General features: G+C 36.1%; 1 protein-coding gene and 2 pseudogenes across 2 annotated transcripts in view; 2 read left to right on the forward strand and 1 right to left on the reverse strand.

Moving 5' to 3' along the window:
• The window catches only part of ROS1 (ROS proto-oncogene 1, receptor tyrosine kinase), a 144,274-nt gene extending 138,763 nt beyond the window's left edge, over positions 1–5,511 (reverse strand). The window contains exon 1 of the mRNA XM_078001181.1: positions 4,390–5,511. Coding sequence (XP_077857307.1) covers positions 4,390–4,512 — 123 coding nt within the window. The 5' untranslated portion in view covers positions 4,513–5,511. The remainder of the gene's footprint in view (positions 1–4,389) is intronic.
• A 5,423-nt stretch (positions 5,512–10,934) lies between these two features.
• Positions 10,935–11,779, forward strand: LOC100427133 (ras-related protein Rap-1b-like; annotated as a pseudogene).
• Positions 11,780–13,171: 1,392 nt separating this feature from the next.
• On the forward strand, positions 13,172–13,925 carry LOC100427035 (peptidyl-prolyl cis-trans isomerase A pseudogene; annotated as a pseudogene). The gene has a single exon (XR_001444541.3). The product of XR_001444541.3 is annotated as a peptidyl-prolyl cis-trans isomerase A pseudogene (transcript).
• The last annotated feature ends 4,153 nt before the right edge of the window (positions 13,926–18,078 follow it).

Raw genomic sequence — 18,078 nt, forward strand, 5'->3', positions numbered from 1 at the left:
ATCACATGCTTTTCAGCCATTTATTATATATATGTATGTATGTATGTCCAATACCTTTGGGAGTACAAGTTACATAAATTGTATGGTGGTGAAGTCTGAGATCTTAGTGCACCTGTCACCCAAGTAGTATACATTGTACCCAACATGTAGTTTTTCATCCCTCACTCCTCTCCTTCCCTCCCTCTTCTGAGTCTCCAAAGTCCATTATACCAGTCTGTATGCTTTTGTGTACCCATAGCTTAGCTACCACTTATAAGTGAGAATATGTTGTATTCGGTTTTCTATTCCTGGCCTAATAATGGCCTCCACAGAATAATGACCTCCGGCTCCATCCAAGTTGCTGCAAAGACATTATTTCATTCCTTTTTATGGCTGAGTAGTATTCCATGGTGTGTATATATCACATTTTTTAGCCACTCATTGGTTGATGGAAACTTATACTTCTTTTTTGAAGTGGCTGTTTATATTCTAAATTCATCTTACGTGCTTTTATGTGTATCAGGGATTTTTTCTTTAAAAACATTATATATCATGTGTAATACTTTTTTCCACTTTTTGGCTTTGCTGTTATTGTATTCTGTTGTCATAACAGTTTAAGTTTGAAAGTAGTCAAATTTATTGATAATTTCTTTTCCGGGAGTCTAAATTTTTTAATTAGGCTTTTTAAGGCATTTCCACTTCAAGATTACAGAAACAGTCACCCCTAATTTCTTCTAATATTTTTATGAGGTAAACTCTTGCTTTGTTTTGTTTCTGTTTGTATTTAAGTAAACTTTTCTGTTTTTGTTTTTTAGAAACAGAGTCACCCAGGCTGGAACACTGTGGTATGATCACAGCTGACTGCAGCCTCGACCTCCCAGCTCAATCAATCCTCCCACCTCAGCCTCCTGAATAGCTGGGACTACAGGTGCACGCCACCAAGCCCAGCTAATTTTTGTATTTGTTGTAGAGATGGGAGTCTCACCATGTTGCCCAGGGTGGTCTCAAACTCCTGGGCTGAAGGGATCTGTCCGCCTCAGCCTCCCATAGTGCTGGAATTACAGGCATGAGCCATTGCACTCAATCAAAAGTCATGCCCTTTTACAAAATATATCCTGAAATTTATTTGAATCTGGCAGTTATGTAGAATATGTAGAATAATTTTTTATTCAGTTATGTAGAATATACAGTTATGTAGAATAATTTTTTATTCTAAATGGATAGCAACTCATTGGTTTGAATTATCATCTTTATCATATTTTACATTCCTTTATGTACATAGTTTTTTTTGTTGTATTCTGTTTTACTCATAGGTTTATTCCTGTATGAATAAAAACTATGTTAATTTGTGAATATCTTATAAAAGTCAGAATTATGATCTTATTATATTATTTTGTTTTAATGTTATATATTGATATACAAGACAAGTTTTCATGTCTGTACATTAATTTTTTAAAAATCTTCCAAATCCTATTATTTCTACTAGTCTTTAAGTTGATTTTCAGTTTATTTCTTTGGAACTTGAGATACAAATCAGAAATAAATATATTGTCATCACCCTTTAATATTATAAAAACATGTCATGCTTGTAATAGCCTTTAACTGTCTATAGTGATAGAAACCTTGATACCTCAATATTTGATAACTTACTTTAGGGTATTGATTACATAATTTACTTCTTTTGTATTCCCAATTGCATCCACCACAGAGCTGAATATACATAGATACCTAGGAAAATGTATTGAATGGATTCCATTCAATAAATTGATATTGAATGAAATTTATTGAATGGAATTGATACTCCTGAGCCATTCTCAATGTTAGTTCCTCAGTTGTTGCGATTTGTTAATTCAAAAGAAAAGGGGGGTTGTGATGTAATTCAGGAATGGAAAACCAAACATCGTATGTTCTCACTGATAAGTGGGAGCTAAGCTATGAGAACACAAAGGCATAAGAATGATACAATGGGCTTTGGGGACTAAGGGGAAAGAGTGGGAGCGGGGTGAGGGATAAAAGACTACAAACATGGTGCAGTCTATACATGGCTGATGGGTGCACCAAAATCTCACAGATCACCACTAAAGAATTTACTCATGTAACCAATTACCACCTGTTACCCCAATAACTTATGGAAACATTAAAAAAGGGTTTTGTTGCTAAAGAAGATGGGAAAATTATGATTAAACAAAGCCTTTAATATGTTATTGTGGCCTGTGAATCTACAAAAAGAGGGCATAGCAAAATACACTTCCACAAATTATTCAACCATGAATTCTTTTTTTTTCTCATAAAAGATCTCACAACACTAGTGTTCTGAAGAGCATTAATTATTTGTTGTTTTCTGCAGCACATGGCATCTAGAATTCAAAAAAAATTTTCAGTTAATACTTCCAACTAGTACATGTAGATCTCTGTTAACGTAAGCTAAAATTAATGTGAAATACCAATGCTCAAGCATAGAACTATGCTTTGTGCATTTTGGCCTGCAACTCTTAACATTTTTTTTTAGACAAGACATTCTTTGTGTGTGTGTGTGTCTGTGTGTGTGTGTGTGTGTGTGTGTGTAAGAAAACATTTCTCAATATCAAGAATCACCCAAAAAATTATAGATGACCTTCAGAGTAAATGCCCATGTTTTTAAAATGACGCAGAAAATATAATAAACTTGAGCACTTTGTATATCCTCTCCTGTGAACCATGGTTACATTCAATTGTACATTCACTTCACTTTTGTCCCTCCAGGCCTTATGTCGGAACGTGTAGTACTTTCACTGGTCAAATTGGCAGACCGTGTCTCTCTTGCTGTTGCCACACATCAGCTGTGCCTTTCTCTGTAGGTGGTGAACGGAAGGCAACTCAACAAAGGAACAAACTGTCTATTCCTACTGCCAAACCCTGAAAGCAAGGAGCCCACACAAAAAGATAAGAATAAATAAAACTACAGTAAAATAAAATGGAGACTGCAATATTGGAAACAACTAAAATCAGTTTCAGTAGCAGAGAAATTAACAAATAAATTATGGTGGTACATTCATATAATGGAATACTCTAAAGATATTAAAGATTCTGTTTCTAAAAACATTTTAGGGTCTAGGGGAAAACTCACAATATAATGTAATGAAAAAGCTGGATGCATAACTGTGTGTAAATTATAGATATATATGTACACATATATACATGAGGAAAAATACTAAGAGAAAATTCAATCTAAAGGTTACTAGGGGTGGAATTATATGTTTTTTATTTTTCTCTAGTTCTTTATCTTATAAATATTTTATTTAAAATGTATATTCTTATTATAATTAGAAAAAAATTAAAATCTTTTTTAGAAAAGAAAATATTTAGTTTTCCATTTAGTAGTTGAAATATTTAGTAGTTCCATTCTTCCATTTTTATGTTTGGGTTACAAATATAAAAAACCAGAGCATGCAATTCTGTATTAAAAGCAATGAAGTCTTTGGCAAAGATTTATATAAAATACTAAACTTTTTTTAAAATGCTACTAACCATGGTAAGCCTAAGTAGTGTTTTAAACTACAGTTTAAATCAAAAGTGTATAAGCACAAGTTTCTTTTTTAATCTGTCACAGAATTCTACCTCCAACATTGTAGCATAATATAATGAGTACTATATTTAGTACTTGTATTATGTTTAAAAGTATGGCTGTAGATAGGGGCATATGTAAACTATCATGATATATTATTTGTCTTTAGACAGGAAGAGTGCATTTCTCTGTCTATAGAGTATTTGGTTTTTAAAGTTAATTCAGTAACTGTTTCAAGCACAACTAAATTACAACTGAAGAGATGGTACAATAGTTAGAGAAGGGATGACACCCAGAAATGAGAATGAAAGCATAAATTTCCATATAAAAAACTCACTAACTAAAATTACAAATGCACAAACAGAAATAAAGAAATGTACAAATAAGTATTGCTTTAAAATATAATATTATTTTACATGGCATCTGTATCTGCTTCCTTTTTTATCCAGCTTCCTACACAGCTGGAATTAGCAGGCATTATCCTATGGTCAAACCTATTTCATGTTTCAAGACAACTATTAATGACTTTGTAATAAATGAGTTTAAATAGAAATTTTCAAGTGTATAAAATTGGCAAAATTGATTCCATTTAAACTTCCTTTACCCAATCCTCTAGCCCAAAAAATATATGACCAGGTACCCTAAAGAAATAAAATAGCCTGCTTTATCTTCTGCAATTATAAGTGCTGCTAACTTATTTAAGAAAAACTAATCTATCTTGCGTTGTTGCTACCACTTCTCATAAGAAAACTGCTCATAAAGAGAAAACAATTATATCAGTTATAACAAGCTGAATTCTACATGTTCCAGTTCCTGCAAAGACAAATATTAGATTGCGAGACTTACCAGATTAGTTACAGACTTACCAGATTAGTTACACACGACTTTAGGCAGCTATTTAAAACTGTACACTGCACCACAGAAATCCATAGGCAGCCAAGAGTTGCAAAATTGACAAGTTTCGGAATAAGACAGTAAATGTTCTTCATCACTCCACCAATGGCAGATTTTTAGATGGCCGGTCTTCTAATTTTCTCCATTTTGCTGTATGAATTATTTGGGCTTCATCACTTCAATTGGAGGAGTAGCTGATGGATTTTGTTTTGTTTTGCTATATTAGGATATATTTGCCTTTTGAAATAACATTTAGCCTTTTTAGTTTAGACCTTTGAATCCTTGAAAGCTTGTAACAGTTCCATAAGAGTTATTTCATAATAGCTTCCTTTTACTCCCATAAAGAAAGTCACCCACTGATTAAAGGTTAGTTCTTAGAAGAGCACTTCACGTGGAAATTAAACAAAGAAAACGAATTGTATTTCAGCAAGGGTGTGACACATCCATAGTCTGAAACTGGAACATTTCAGTGGGTCGTCCACCACGTTACTTCTCTGAGCTCTTTTCAGCTCTGCAGGGAATTGGGTTTTGACCACGTATGCTTTAGCAAACAGTAGCACTACTATAATAAAGAATTATTGAAAAAATAGAGGCACCCAAATCAAGCAATGCAACTGAAAGAGAAAACAGAACTCAGAAGCCAAATACATATTTTTAAATTTAAGAGCAAACAAAGCTGAAATTAATAGAAAAATAGCCTGGGAGTGAGTTAAAAACAAGGAAGTTTGTTAGAGCACTCTCAGAACTTTACTACATATTAACTAAAATACTGCCTTATCAGGTCTATTGAGAAAGCTGAAACTAGTTACCAGAAACCTAAGATATGTTCAAGTGTCTGCCTTGAGAAGGAAACATTGTACAAGATTTCTTTCTTTCTTTCTCTTTCTTTCTTTCTTTTCCTTCCTTCCTTCCTTCCTTCCTTGCTTCCTTCCTTCCTTCCTTCCTTTCTTCTTTCTTCTTTCTCTTTTTCTCTCTCTCTTTCTCTCTTTCTTTCTCTCTTTCTTTCTGAGTCTCCCTCTGTCGCCCAGGCTAGAGTGCAGTGGCTGATCACGGCTCACTGCAACCCCTGCCTCCCAGGTTCAAGCAATTCTCCTGCCTCAGCCTCCAAGTAGCTGGGACTACCAGGCACACACCACCACGTCAAGCTAAGTTTTGTATTTTTAGTAGAGACGAGGTTTCACCATGTTGGCCAGAATGGTATCTATCTCTTCATCTCGTGATCCGCCCACCTCTGCCTCCCAAAGTACTGCGATTACAGGCGTGAGTCACCACGGTACACCAGGCCAACCTCCTTGTTTGCTTAAATAAATTATACTAAATGTAACTTAAACTTTTCTTAATGATATAAGGTTCTCATTATGAGTAACACATGCATGAGATTTTGTTTTGAGCTGAACGTCTTTTTTATTGGATTTTTGTTTGTTTTAATTTTGATGGGTACATAGTAGGTGCATGTATTTATGGGGCACAGGAGATGTTCTGAAACATCCATGTGCGATGTGAAATGAGCACATCATGAAGAATGGGGTGTCCATCCCCTCAAGCATTTATCCACTGAGTTGCAAACAATCCAAGTATGCTCTAAGTCATTTTAATATGTACAGTGATTATTGTCTATAGTCACCCGTTGTGCTATCAAATAGTAGGTCTTATTTACTCTTTCTGCATTTTTTGTACCCGTTAACTGTCCCCATCTCCCATTCCCCACTCCACCCACCACTACCCTTCCCAGCTCTGGCAACCATCCTTATACTCTCTTTGTCCATGAATTCAATTGTTTTGATTTTTAGATCCCACAAAAAAGTGAAAACATGCAATGTTTGCCTTTCGGTGCCTAGCTCAATTCACTTAACGTAATAATCTGCAGTTCCATCCATGTTGTTGGAAATGACTGAATATGGCTGAGTAGTTCTCCGTTGTGTATATGTACTACATTTTCTTTATCCATTCATCTATTGATGCACACTTAGGTTGCTTCCAAATCTTAGCTATTGTAAACAGTGCTGCAATAAACATTGGCATGCAGGTATTTATTTGATATACTGATTTTCTTTCTTTTAGGCATATACCCAGCAGTAGAATTGCTAGATCATACGGTAGCTTAATTTTTAGTTTTTTGAGGAACCTCCAAACTGTTCTCCATAGTGGTTGTATTAATTTACATTCTCATCAAAAATGTACAAGGGTTTCCTTTTCTCCACATCACCACCAGCATTTGTTATAGCCCGTCTTTTGGATATAAGCCACTTTAACTGGGTAAGATGATATCCCATTGTAGTTTTGATTTGCATTTTCTGATGATTAATGATGTTAAACGCTTTTCATATGCCTGTTTGTCATTCGTATGTCTTCTTTTGAGAAATGTCTATTCAAATCTTTTGCCTATCCTTTGATTGGATCATTAGATTTTTTCCTATAGAGTTGGTTGATGTCCTTATTTATTCTGGTTATTAATCCCTTGTCTGATGGGTAGTTTGCAAATATTTTCTCCCATTCTGTGGATTTTCTCTTTACTTTGTTAATTGTATCCTTTGCTGTACAGAAGATTTTTAACTTGATGTGATCTCATCTGTCCATTTTTGCTTTGGTTGCCTGTGCTTGTTGGGTACTGCTCAAGAAATTTTTGCCCCAACCAATGTTCTGGAGATTTCCCCAATGTTTTTTGTAGTAGTTTCACGGTTTGAGGTCTTAGATTTAAGTCTTTAGTCCATTTTGATTTGAATTTTGTATAAGGAGAGAGATAGGGGTCTAGTTTTGTTCCTTTGTGTATGGATATCCAGTTTTCCCCACACATTTATTGAAGAGACTGTCTTCTCCCCAGTGTATGTTCTTGGCATCTTTGTCAAAAATGAGTTTACTGTAGGTGTGTGGATTTGTTTCTGGGTTCCCTAGTCTGTTTCATTGGTCTATGTGTCTATTTTTATGCCAGTACCATGCTGTTTTGGTTACTATAGCTCTGTAGTATAATTTGAAGTCAGGTAATGTAATTCCTCCCATTTTGTTCTTTTGCTTAGGATAGCTTTAGCTATTCTTGGTCTCTTGTGGTTCAATATAAATCTTAGGACAGTTTTTTCTATTTCTGTTAAGAATGTCATTGGTATTTTGATAGGGTTTGCATTGAATCTGTAGATTGCTTTGGGGAGTATGGACATTTTAACAATACTGACTTTTCCAATTAACGAACATGGAATGCTTTTCCATTTTTTGTGTGTCCTAATCAATGTCTTTAATCAGTGTTTTATAGTTTTCATTATAGAGATCTTTCACTTCTTTGGTTAATTCCTAGATACTTAATTTTATCTGTAGCTATTGTAAATGGAATTACTTTCTTGATTTCTTTTTCAGATTATTCACTCTTGACATATAGAAATGCTACTACTGATTTTTATATGTTAGTTTTGTATCCTGAAACTTTACTAAATTTGTTTATCAGTTCTACTACTTTTCTTGTGGAGTCTTCAGGTTTCTCAAAATGTAAGATATGTCATCTGCGAACAAGGATAATTTGACTTCCTCCTTTCCAATTTGGATGCCCTTAATATCTTTCTCTTGTCCAACTGCTCTAGGGGGGATGTCCAGTACTGTATGGAATAACAGTGGTGAAGTGGGCATCTTTGTCATGTTCCAGACCATAGAGAAAAGGCTTTCAGTTTTTCCCCATTCAGTATAATACTAGTTGTAGGTAGGTTATATATGGCTTTTATTATGTTGAGGTATGTTCCTTCTATCCCCAGTTTTTTAATGGTTTTTATCATAAAAGGATGTTGAATTTTTTTTTTTTTTTTTTTTTTTTGAGACAGTCTCGAGTCTCACTCTGTGGCCCAGGCTGGAGTGCAGTGGTGCGATCTCTGCTCACTGCAAGCTCCACCTCCCGGGTTTACGCCATTCTGCCTCAGCCTCCCGAGTAGCTGGGACTACAGGCGCCCGCCACCTTGCCCGGCTAGTTTTTTGTATTTTTTAGTAGAGACGGAGTTTCACCGTGTTAGCCAGAATGGTCTGGATCTCCTGACCTCATGAACCGCCCACCTCGGCCTCCCAAAGTGCTGGGATTACAGGCTTGAGCCACCGCGCCCGGCCTGGGATGTTGAATTTTACCAAATCTTTTTCAGCATCAATTAAAATGATCATGTGCTTTTTATCCTTCATTCTTTTGATATGATGTAGCATACTGATTGATTTGTATATGTTGAATCATCCTTCCATACCAGGGATAAATCCCACTTGGTCATGATGAATGATCTTTCTAAAGTATTGTTGAATTCATTTTGCTAGTATTTGGTTGCAGAATTTTGCATCAGTATTCATCAAAGATTGGCCTGTAGTTTTCTTTTTTGGTGTGTCTTTACCTGGTTTTTGTATCAGGGAAATACTGACCTCATGGAATGAGTTTGGAGGTATTCCCTCCTGCTCTGTTTTTCAGAATAAGTTGAGTAGGATTGGTATTAGTTTTTCTTTAAATGTTTGCTAGAATTCAGCAGTGAAGCTATTAAGTCTCAGGCTTGTCTTTACTGGGAGACTTTTATTACAGCTTCAATCTCATTACTTGTTATTGGTCTGCTCAGGTTTTGGATTTCTTCCTGGTTCAATCTTGGCAGGTTATATGTATCTAGGAACTTGTCCATTGCTTCTATATGTTTCCATTTATGAGCATGTAGTTGCTCGTAGTAGCCACTAATGATCCTTGGAAAACCTGCAGATATCAGTTGTGATGTCTCTTTTTTCATTCTGATTTTATTTATTTTGATCTTCTTTCTTTTTTTCTTAAACTGGCTAAAGGTTTGACAATTTTGTTTAACTTTTCAAAAAAAAACTTGTTTCATTGATTTTCCTGTTTTTTCCGTTTTTTTCTGCTCTGATCTTTATTATTTCCTTTCTACTACTAATTCTGGCTTTGGCTTGCTCTTGCTTTTCTAGTTCTTTAAAATGCATCATTAGATTGTTCATTTGACGTTTTTCCTTTTTTTTTTTTTTTTTTTTTGATGTAGGCACTTAGAACTATAAAAATCTCTCTTAGTACATCTTTTGCTGTATCCCATAGGTTTTGGTATATTGTGTTTTCATTATCATGTGTTTCAAGAAATTTTTCAATTTCCTTCTTAATTTCTTCATTGGCTCACTGATCATTCAGGAGCATATTGTTTAAATTCTATGTGTTTGAATAGTTTCCAAAATTTCTCTTGTTATTAATTTCTAGTTTTATTTTATTTTGGTCAGAAAAGGTGCTTGATATTATTTCAATATTTTAATGTTTTAAGATTAGTTTTTTGACCTAACATCTGGCCTATCCTTAAGAATGATTCATGTGCTGAGGAAAACAATGTGTATTCTGGGCTGGGCGTGGTGGCTCAGGCCTGTAATCCCAGCACTTTGGGAGGCCGATGCAGGTGGATCATGAGGTCAGGAGATCGAGAGCATCCTGGTTAACATGGTGAAACCCCGTCTCTACTAAAAATACAAAAAAATTAGCCTAGTGTGGTGGTGGGTGCCTGTTGTCCCAGCTACTCGGGAGGCTGAGGCAGGAGAATGGCATCAACCCAGGAGGCGGACGTTGCAGTGAGCCGAGATCACGCCACTGCACTGCAGCCTGAGCGACCCAGCAAGACTCCCTCTCAAAAAAAAAAAAAAAAAAAAAAAAAAGGTGTATTCTGCAGCCCTTGGATGAAATGTTCTGTAAATTAGATCCATTTGGTCTATATTGCAGATTAAGTCTGATGTTTCTATGTTGGTTTTCCGTCTGAATGATCTGTCCAATGCAGAAAGTGGGGTGTGGAAGTCTCCAGCTATTATTGTATTAGAGTCTGTCTCTCTCCTTAGCTCTAATAATATTTGTTTTATATATGTGGGTGCTCCAGTGTTGGGTGCATATATATATTTAAAATTGTTGTATCCTCTTGCTGAGTTGACCCCCTTTATCTTTATATAGTGACCTACTTTTCTTCTTATTGCTTTTGTCTTGAATTCTATTTTGTCTGATATAAGTATATTCCTGCTCTTGGCATGGAATATTTTTTTTACAACGCTTTATTTTCCATCTCTGTGTATCTTTATAGGTGAAGTGTGTTTCTTACAGGCAGAAGATCAACGGGTTTTTTGGTTTTTGTGGTTTTTTTGTTTTTTGTTTTTTGTTTTTTGTTTTCATCCATTAGCCAGTATATGTCTTTTGATTGGAGAGTTTAGCCCGTTGACATTTAAGGTTATTATGGACAAGTAAGGACTTACACCTGTCATTTTGTTGTTTTCTTATTGTGTTTTGGCCTTCCTTCTTTCTTTCATTCTTGTCTTCCTCTACTGAAGATGATTTTCTCTGGTGATATGATTTCAATGTGAGGTTACCATGACGCTTGCAAATACTATTTTAAAACTCATTATCCAGGCATATAAACCAGCCAGAGTGGCAGTGGCAGAGGCAAGACCCCCATAGCACCAGCAGTAGCAACTCAGAGAAAGCACAGAGCAACACTGACTGCAGAGACCTGGTGACAGCATGAGAGGTACTAGGTTTTAAAAAATTTGTATCATGCTTGAGTATAAATTAGTCATTCTTGGCTCAGGAGGTGTTGGAAATTCTGCTTTGACTGTACAATTTGTACAAAGAACTTTTGTTGAAAAACATGATCCTACAATAAAAGATATTACAGAAAGCAAGTTGAAACAGATGCACAACTCTGTATGCTTGAAATATTGGATACTGCAGGAACAGAACAATTTACAACAATAAAGCGTTTGTACATAAAAATGGAAAAGGCTTTGTATTAGCTTATACCATCCCAGCACAGTTCACATTTTATGATTTACAAGATCTGAGAGAACAGATTATTCAAGTTAAAGACACTGATATTGTCCCAATGATGGTTAGTAATAGGAGTGACTTGGAAAATAAAAGAGTTGTAGGGAAGGAACAAGGTCAAAATCTAGCAAGACAGTGGAACAACTGTGCATTCTTAGAATCTTTGGCAAAATAAAAAATAAATCTTAATAAGGCCAGGCATGGTGGCTCATGCCTGTAATCTCAGCATTCTGGGAGGCCGAGGCAGGTGGATCACCTGAGGGCAGGAGTTTGAGACCAGCCAGGCCAACATGATGAAACCCTGTTTCTACTGAAAACACAAAATTAGCCAGGCGTGGTGGCACATGCCTCTAATCCCAGCTACTCGAGAGGCTAAGGCAGGAGAATCGCTTGAACCCAGGAGGTGGAGGTTGCAGCAAGCTGAGATCATGCCATTGTTTTCCAGCCTGGGCAAAAAGAGTGAAACCCATCTCAAAAATAAGGTAATGAAACTTTTATGACCTAGTGTGACAATTAACAGAAAACCTCCAGTGCCTGGGAAGGCTTGCAAAAAGTCATCATGTCAACTGCTTTAATATACTAAATGCACTGTAGCTCTGAGCCAGGTCTGAAGAATGTTGCCCAATTCAACAGTGCCTGAGCAATTCCAACTTTGTTAAACCTACCAACATCTTAAGTGGACTCTCTTGTGGTGGTACCCTTTAAGAGACAGATGAAAGATGCCATATCAGTTTGCACATTCTAATAACTTTCCAGTAGCACAAGAGAGATTTTTACTCATCTAATAGTTGTAGACTATGCAGCTGGTAAAACCAGAAGCTACATCCAGTATTACTGCTAAGAGACATTCTTCATCCACCAATGTTGTACATGTATGAAAATGGTGTACTGTATACTTGAACATGCCCCATGCTTTGTATTGGAGAGTACAATAATGCAAATTCTAAAACCACCACTATTTTAGCATAATAAAAGAAAGTCCAAAGAGATCCTATACAGACTGCTCTAGATACCTTTGTTTTGTTGATACTTGTAGCTTATCATACTTTTTTTAAAAAAATTCAAGATCATTATCATTGTACAAAATATGCATTTTGATTAACACAGCTATATAGTTTTTTAATTTTTTAAAGAGAAACTATGAAGCAGTGATCTTGTCTTTAAAATATGATAGTCCTTTCAGTATAATATCTTAATTTGAAGATGTTGCCTTTAATATCTGTTGGGAAAGAAATGTTCAGACTTTTCAAATCTCTTATTATATTTTTCCTTTTTTGTTTACATAGGAAAAATGTTTATAGCTGTGTGTACAGTAAGAGTCTACAACAAGAAGTGGATATTTTCAAACAATTTTTTAATGGTTTAACAATTTTTCTAAATCTTTCAGGCTTCTGCAGCTATGGATTCTCACTGTGAATCCCTTGCTTGCTCATGCATAGTGTATTTGCAATATGAAATATACAGGTTTAGTATTTTTGCCTGTTATTGATTGTTTCACATGTGTAACATTTTGGTTGACATGTTAAATGGTGGATGAGTACTGTGGACGTGAATGTGGGAAGTAATTTTAATCATGTGTAATTGGTCACAAGGGCTAATTTGCAGTACCTGTTGTTGTTTTACCTAACAATGCCTTGTTGACTTGTATGCATTAATGTTTGGATGTAAAGGCTGTATGTCTATCCAACAAAGAGCCACAATATTTAAATAGATCAACCTAATGTTACAACTACTTTGAAATGGCCAAATGTAAACTAAAAGCCCTAATTAAGGTGGTGCAACTTTCCATAACTTAGCATCAGTAGTTCAATAAATTTGGATTGCCATGCAAGGGCTTGCATTATTAAAAAAAAAAAAAAAAAAAAAAAAAAAAAGCACACACACACACGCACTCATTATTTTAAACTGATAACAACTTAACACTATTTGCATAAATAAGCAAAAAGAAAGCTAATAAAAAGTCACCGGCTTTGCAGACGCTGCCGCCGAGGAAAGTCCTGTACTACTAGCCATGGTCAACCCTACCGTGTTCTTCGACATTGCCATCGACGGCGAGCCCTTGGGCCGCGTCTCCTTCGAGCTGTTTGCAGACAAGGTTCCAAAGACAGCAGAAAATTTTTGTGCTCTGAGCGCTGGAGAGAAAGGATTTGGTTATAAGGGTTCCTGCTTTCACAGAATTATTCCAGGGTTTATGTGTCAGTGTGGTGACTTCACACGCCATAATGGCACTAGTGGCAAGTCCATCTATGGGGAAAATTTGAAGATGAGAACTTCATCCTAAAGCATACAGGTCCCGGCATCTTGTCCATGGCAAATGCTGGACCCAACACAAATGGTTCCCAGTTTTTCATCTGCACTGCCAAGACTGAGTGGTTGGATGGCAAGCATGTGGTCTTTGGCAAAGTGAAAGAAGGCATGAATATTGTGGAGGCCATGGAGCGCTTTGGGTCCAGGAATGGCAAGACCAGCAAGAAGATCACCACTGCTGACTGTGGACAACTCGAATAAGTTTGACTTGTGTTTTATCTTAACCACCAGACCATTCCTTCTGTAGCTCAGGAGAGCACCCTCCACCCCATTTGCTCGCAGTATCCTAGAATCTTTGTGCTCTCGCTGCAGTTCCCTTTGGGTTCCATGTTTTCCTTGTTCTCTCCCATGCCTAGCTGGATTGCAGAGTTAAGTTTATGATTATGAAATAAAAACTAAGTAACAAAAAAAAAAGTCACCTTAACTTTACCCCCCTGCTCTTTAACTTTTTGTTATTTCTATTTATATTTTATTGTACTATGTCTTGAAAAGTTGTAGTTATTACTTTTGATTGGTTTATTGTTCAGTCTTCTTTTTTTTTTTTTTTTTTTTTTTTTTGAGACAGAGTGTTGCTCTGTCGCCCAGGCTGGAGTGCAATGGTGCAATCTCGGCTCACTGCAACCTCCACCTCCCAGGTTCAAGTGATTCTCCTGCCTCAGCCTCCCGAGTAGCTGGGATTACAGGCAGCCGCCCCCATGCTCAGCTAATTTTTGTATTTTTAGAAGAGATGGGATTTTACCAGTTTGGCCAGGCTGGTCTCGAACTCCTGACCTCAGGTGATCCACCCACCTCAGCCTCCCAAAGTGCTGGGATTGCAGGCATGAGCCACCATGCCCAGCCCTGTTGTTCAGTCTTTTACTTAGGATAAGAGTATTACATACCACAGTTACAGTGTTATAATATTCTGTGGTTACTATTATACTTACTATTAACAGTAAGTTTTGTACCTTCAGGTGATTATTTATTGCTCATTAATGTCTTTTTCTTTCTGATTGAAGTACTCCCTTTAACATTTCTTGTAGGATGGATCTGGTATTATCATAGGGTAAAAGGTTTTTTTCCTTCAGCACTTTAAATATATCACGCCACTCTCTCTTTGTAAGGTTTCCACCAAAAAGTTTGCTGCCAGACATACTGGAGCTCATTTTATGTTATTTGTTTCTTTTCTCTTGCTGCTTTTAGGATTCTGTCTTTGTTTTTTGTTTGTTTGTTTGTTTTTTGTTTTTTTGTTGTTTGCCCAATTGCTCTGGCTTGCCATCATGTCTTACTGCAGTATCAGGCCCACTACAAGCCTGGTCATGATCTACCATAGGTTGAACCTTGAAATTGGCCAAAACACAGATACACTGAACATCACCAGAGCAATAATTATTTCTCTCAGGGAATATTTTGTTTTATTAATATATAATATAATATTGATATATTAATCAATGATCTCACAAGATATCACACCTGATATTGTCCTCATTTAAGTTCCTTATGCCCAGTGTATCTCATCTTTGTGCCTTAGGGAAGAGATGATGCCATAGAGTGCAAAGAACAAAAATATTAAATAATTAGTATTTGAGTTTTAAAAGCCAATGTCCCAGCCTAGAAGAACAGAATCTGAAAACAGATAAGTTTAGTTTCTGGTCTGCAATTTGTTAATGCTATATAATCTTTAAATTAAAATGTTATTTTAGGCTAGGAACTTGGTTGTTGAAATGCAGAAGTGGGCTATTTGACATTCTTGTTCTCTGCATTCCATCCCTGAGGCTTGAAGATGAAAATGAAATCAATCACAGCATGCCTTTTGCATGATATGATAAAAATAAAATCACATTGTAAAAGGCATAATTTAGGGCCTTTTTTTATTTTTACCGTCCTCAAATATTTACTTTGAGTGCTCAGGGGATGTTTTTATCATCATCATTGTTATTATTATTCAGAACATTTTCCCCAGCCACTTCCAAGTCTGGAGCTTTTTCAGAAACCTAAAGTTCGAAAAGGCTCGATTTTAAGTGGTTGCTCTTTCTTTGAATGAGTATATTTAATAGTCATTAAAAATCAGTGCCTGGGAGGTTGAGTTAGGAGGATCACTTGAGCCCAGGAGGCGAAGGGTGCAGTGAGCACTCCAGCTTAGGTGACAAAGCGAGAACTTGTTTTTAAAAAAAAAAGTTTCATGAAGAATTTTTTATCATTGAGGAAATTAATGCTATGATATTAGGTAAAAAGAAGTGCAGCCATAAGCCACCTAATGATGTTCCAGTCAATGACGGACCAAATATATGGAGGTGGTCCCATTGGCTGTAATGGAGGTGAAAAGTTCTTATTGCCTGGTGATGTTGTAGCTGTCATAACATCGTAGTGCAAAGTATTACTCATGTGTTTGTGGTGATGCTGGTGTAAATAAACCAACTGCACTGCTAGTTGTATAAAAGTATTACATATACAGTTATGTAGAGTACATAATACTTGATAATAAAGGACTATGTACTGGTTTATGTGTTTACTAAACTATATTATTTTAGAGTATGCTCCTTCTACTTATTAAAAAAAAAAAAAAAGGTTAACTATAAAATGGCTTTAGGTAGGTCCTTAGACAGAAGGAATTCCAGAAGAAGGCCTTGTTAAAAGAGATGGCCACTTCATGTGTGTTATTACCACTGAAAACTTTTCAATGGGACAAGATCTGGAAGTAGAAGACAGAGATCCTGATGATCCTGATCCTGTGTAAGCTGAGGCTAATGCGTTTGTGTTCTAGTTTTTAACAAGGAAGTTTTAAAAGTAAAAAATTAAAATAAAAAAATTAAATAGAAGAAAGCTAATAGAAAAAGGATATAAACAAAGAAGATATTTGTGCACAGCCGTTCATTGTGTGTGTTTAACTGTGTTATTACAAGAGTCAAACCTTTTTTTTAAGTTTCTATGGTAAGCTAAGGTTAATTTATTGTTGAAGAAAGAAAAATATTTTTATAAACTTAGTGCAGCTGAAGCATACAGTGTTTATAAAGTCTATTGTAGTGTACGATACCACTCTTTGCCTTTGTATTCACTCACCACTCACTCACTGAATTACCTAGATCCACTTTCAGTCCTGCAAACTCCACTCGTGATAAGTGCCCTGTACAGGTGTACCACTTTTTATCTTGCATGCCATATATTACTGTACCTTTTCTATGTTTAAATATATTTAGATGCACAAATACTTATCATTGTGTTACAATTGCCTACATCTTCCAATATAGTAACATGCTATATAGGTTTGTGGCCAAGAAGCAATAGGCTATACCATACAGCCTAGGCATCTAGTTGGCTATACCATCTAAGTTTGTGAAGGTACACTCTATGATGTTCACACAAAATTGCCTAACAATGCACTTCTTAGAATGTACTTCATCATTAAGTGATGCATAACTGTATATAAAACCATATATTTTTTATGATAATTATCTTATCTATGTAAAATAAAATAGAAAAAATTGATAGAAATATACCAAAATATTTTTCTCTGAGTGATTTAAAAAATGAAAACTTCTATGTCTTCACACGTTTCCCTAGTTTACATATTTTCTGCAAGACAAATGCTACAATAACAGCAGTAGTTTTATTACTTCCAGTATTATCTTTAGAGATTTGTTTATACAAATTTCATAAAATCTTTTGTCTGTTCCTCTGATTCCCAGCACTCATAGACCCCAGCTTCTCTCGAGTGACACCTCCAACAGGTAACTCATATGTGCCCCCAGGTTTAGGCTTTCACTGCTGCCATTGGTCAGAATTTAAGGCACCTTCACTCCATAGATGAAGACTGTATTGGGTCAATTTTGCTCAATTTCTCATTTTAGCCTTGTGACTCATTTCCAACTGTTGAGTCTCTGGCCAGAGTCAGGGCTCCATAAACTTCTGTTAGACACATCTAAATTTGTGTCTTCACAAATAATCTGCTTACTGATGACTGGCTCTCATTCACTGGCTACTAGCTGAATTTTCTGCATCAGAACCACTAGTCTCCAACAATATTACTTGTGCCTCATGCACTGATATACCTATGGTTTATCTCGACCCTGCTGTCCATAGCTTCAGTGCAACCTACCACCGCTCCTTCTGGAGATCCATTGCCTTCTTAACTCCTCTTCTTAACAAAAGCATTGCCTTTTATTTAATTATCCCAAGTATTTGCATTTTTGAGCCTTTTAAATTTAATAGTAGACTAAAAGACATTGGGTGTCTTAATGGAAGCTATTTCTAGAAATTGAGCCCAGATATTGGATGACCCTCTACACATTTTACCTAAAGTAGCCCTGAAGTGAAAACTGCTTTAGTGGTAAAGGTAAGAGATTTTCAAAAGCAAAGCCAGGCTTCTGAGGCTTTTCTTTTTCTCCCAGGCTCCAGAGATACAGGAGCCAAAGTTGAAATAGGGTTTTCATTGTTTTTCTTCCTCGTGAATATCCCCAACCATGTCCCCTATGCAGTTTCTCCACTCCCAGTATACTGAGGCCCATGAATCCTACATGATACCATTGCAGCACCAGTCACTGCACAGACTACCCACCTTGTGGAGGCTCATGGAGGAAGAGAACCTCAA

The sequence above is a fragment of the Macaca mulatta genome, chromosome 4 (genome assembly GCF_049350105.2).
Source record: "Macaca mulatta isolate MMU2019108-1 chromosome 4, T2T-MMU8v2.0, whole genome shotgun sequence".
Lineage (NCBI taxonomy): Eukaryota > Metazoa > Chordata > Mammalia > Primates > Cercopithecidae > Macaca > Macaca mulatta.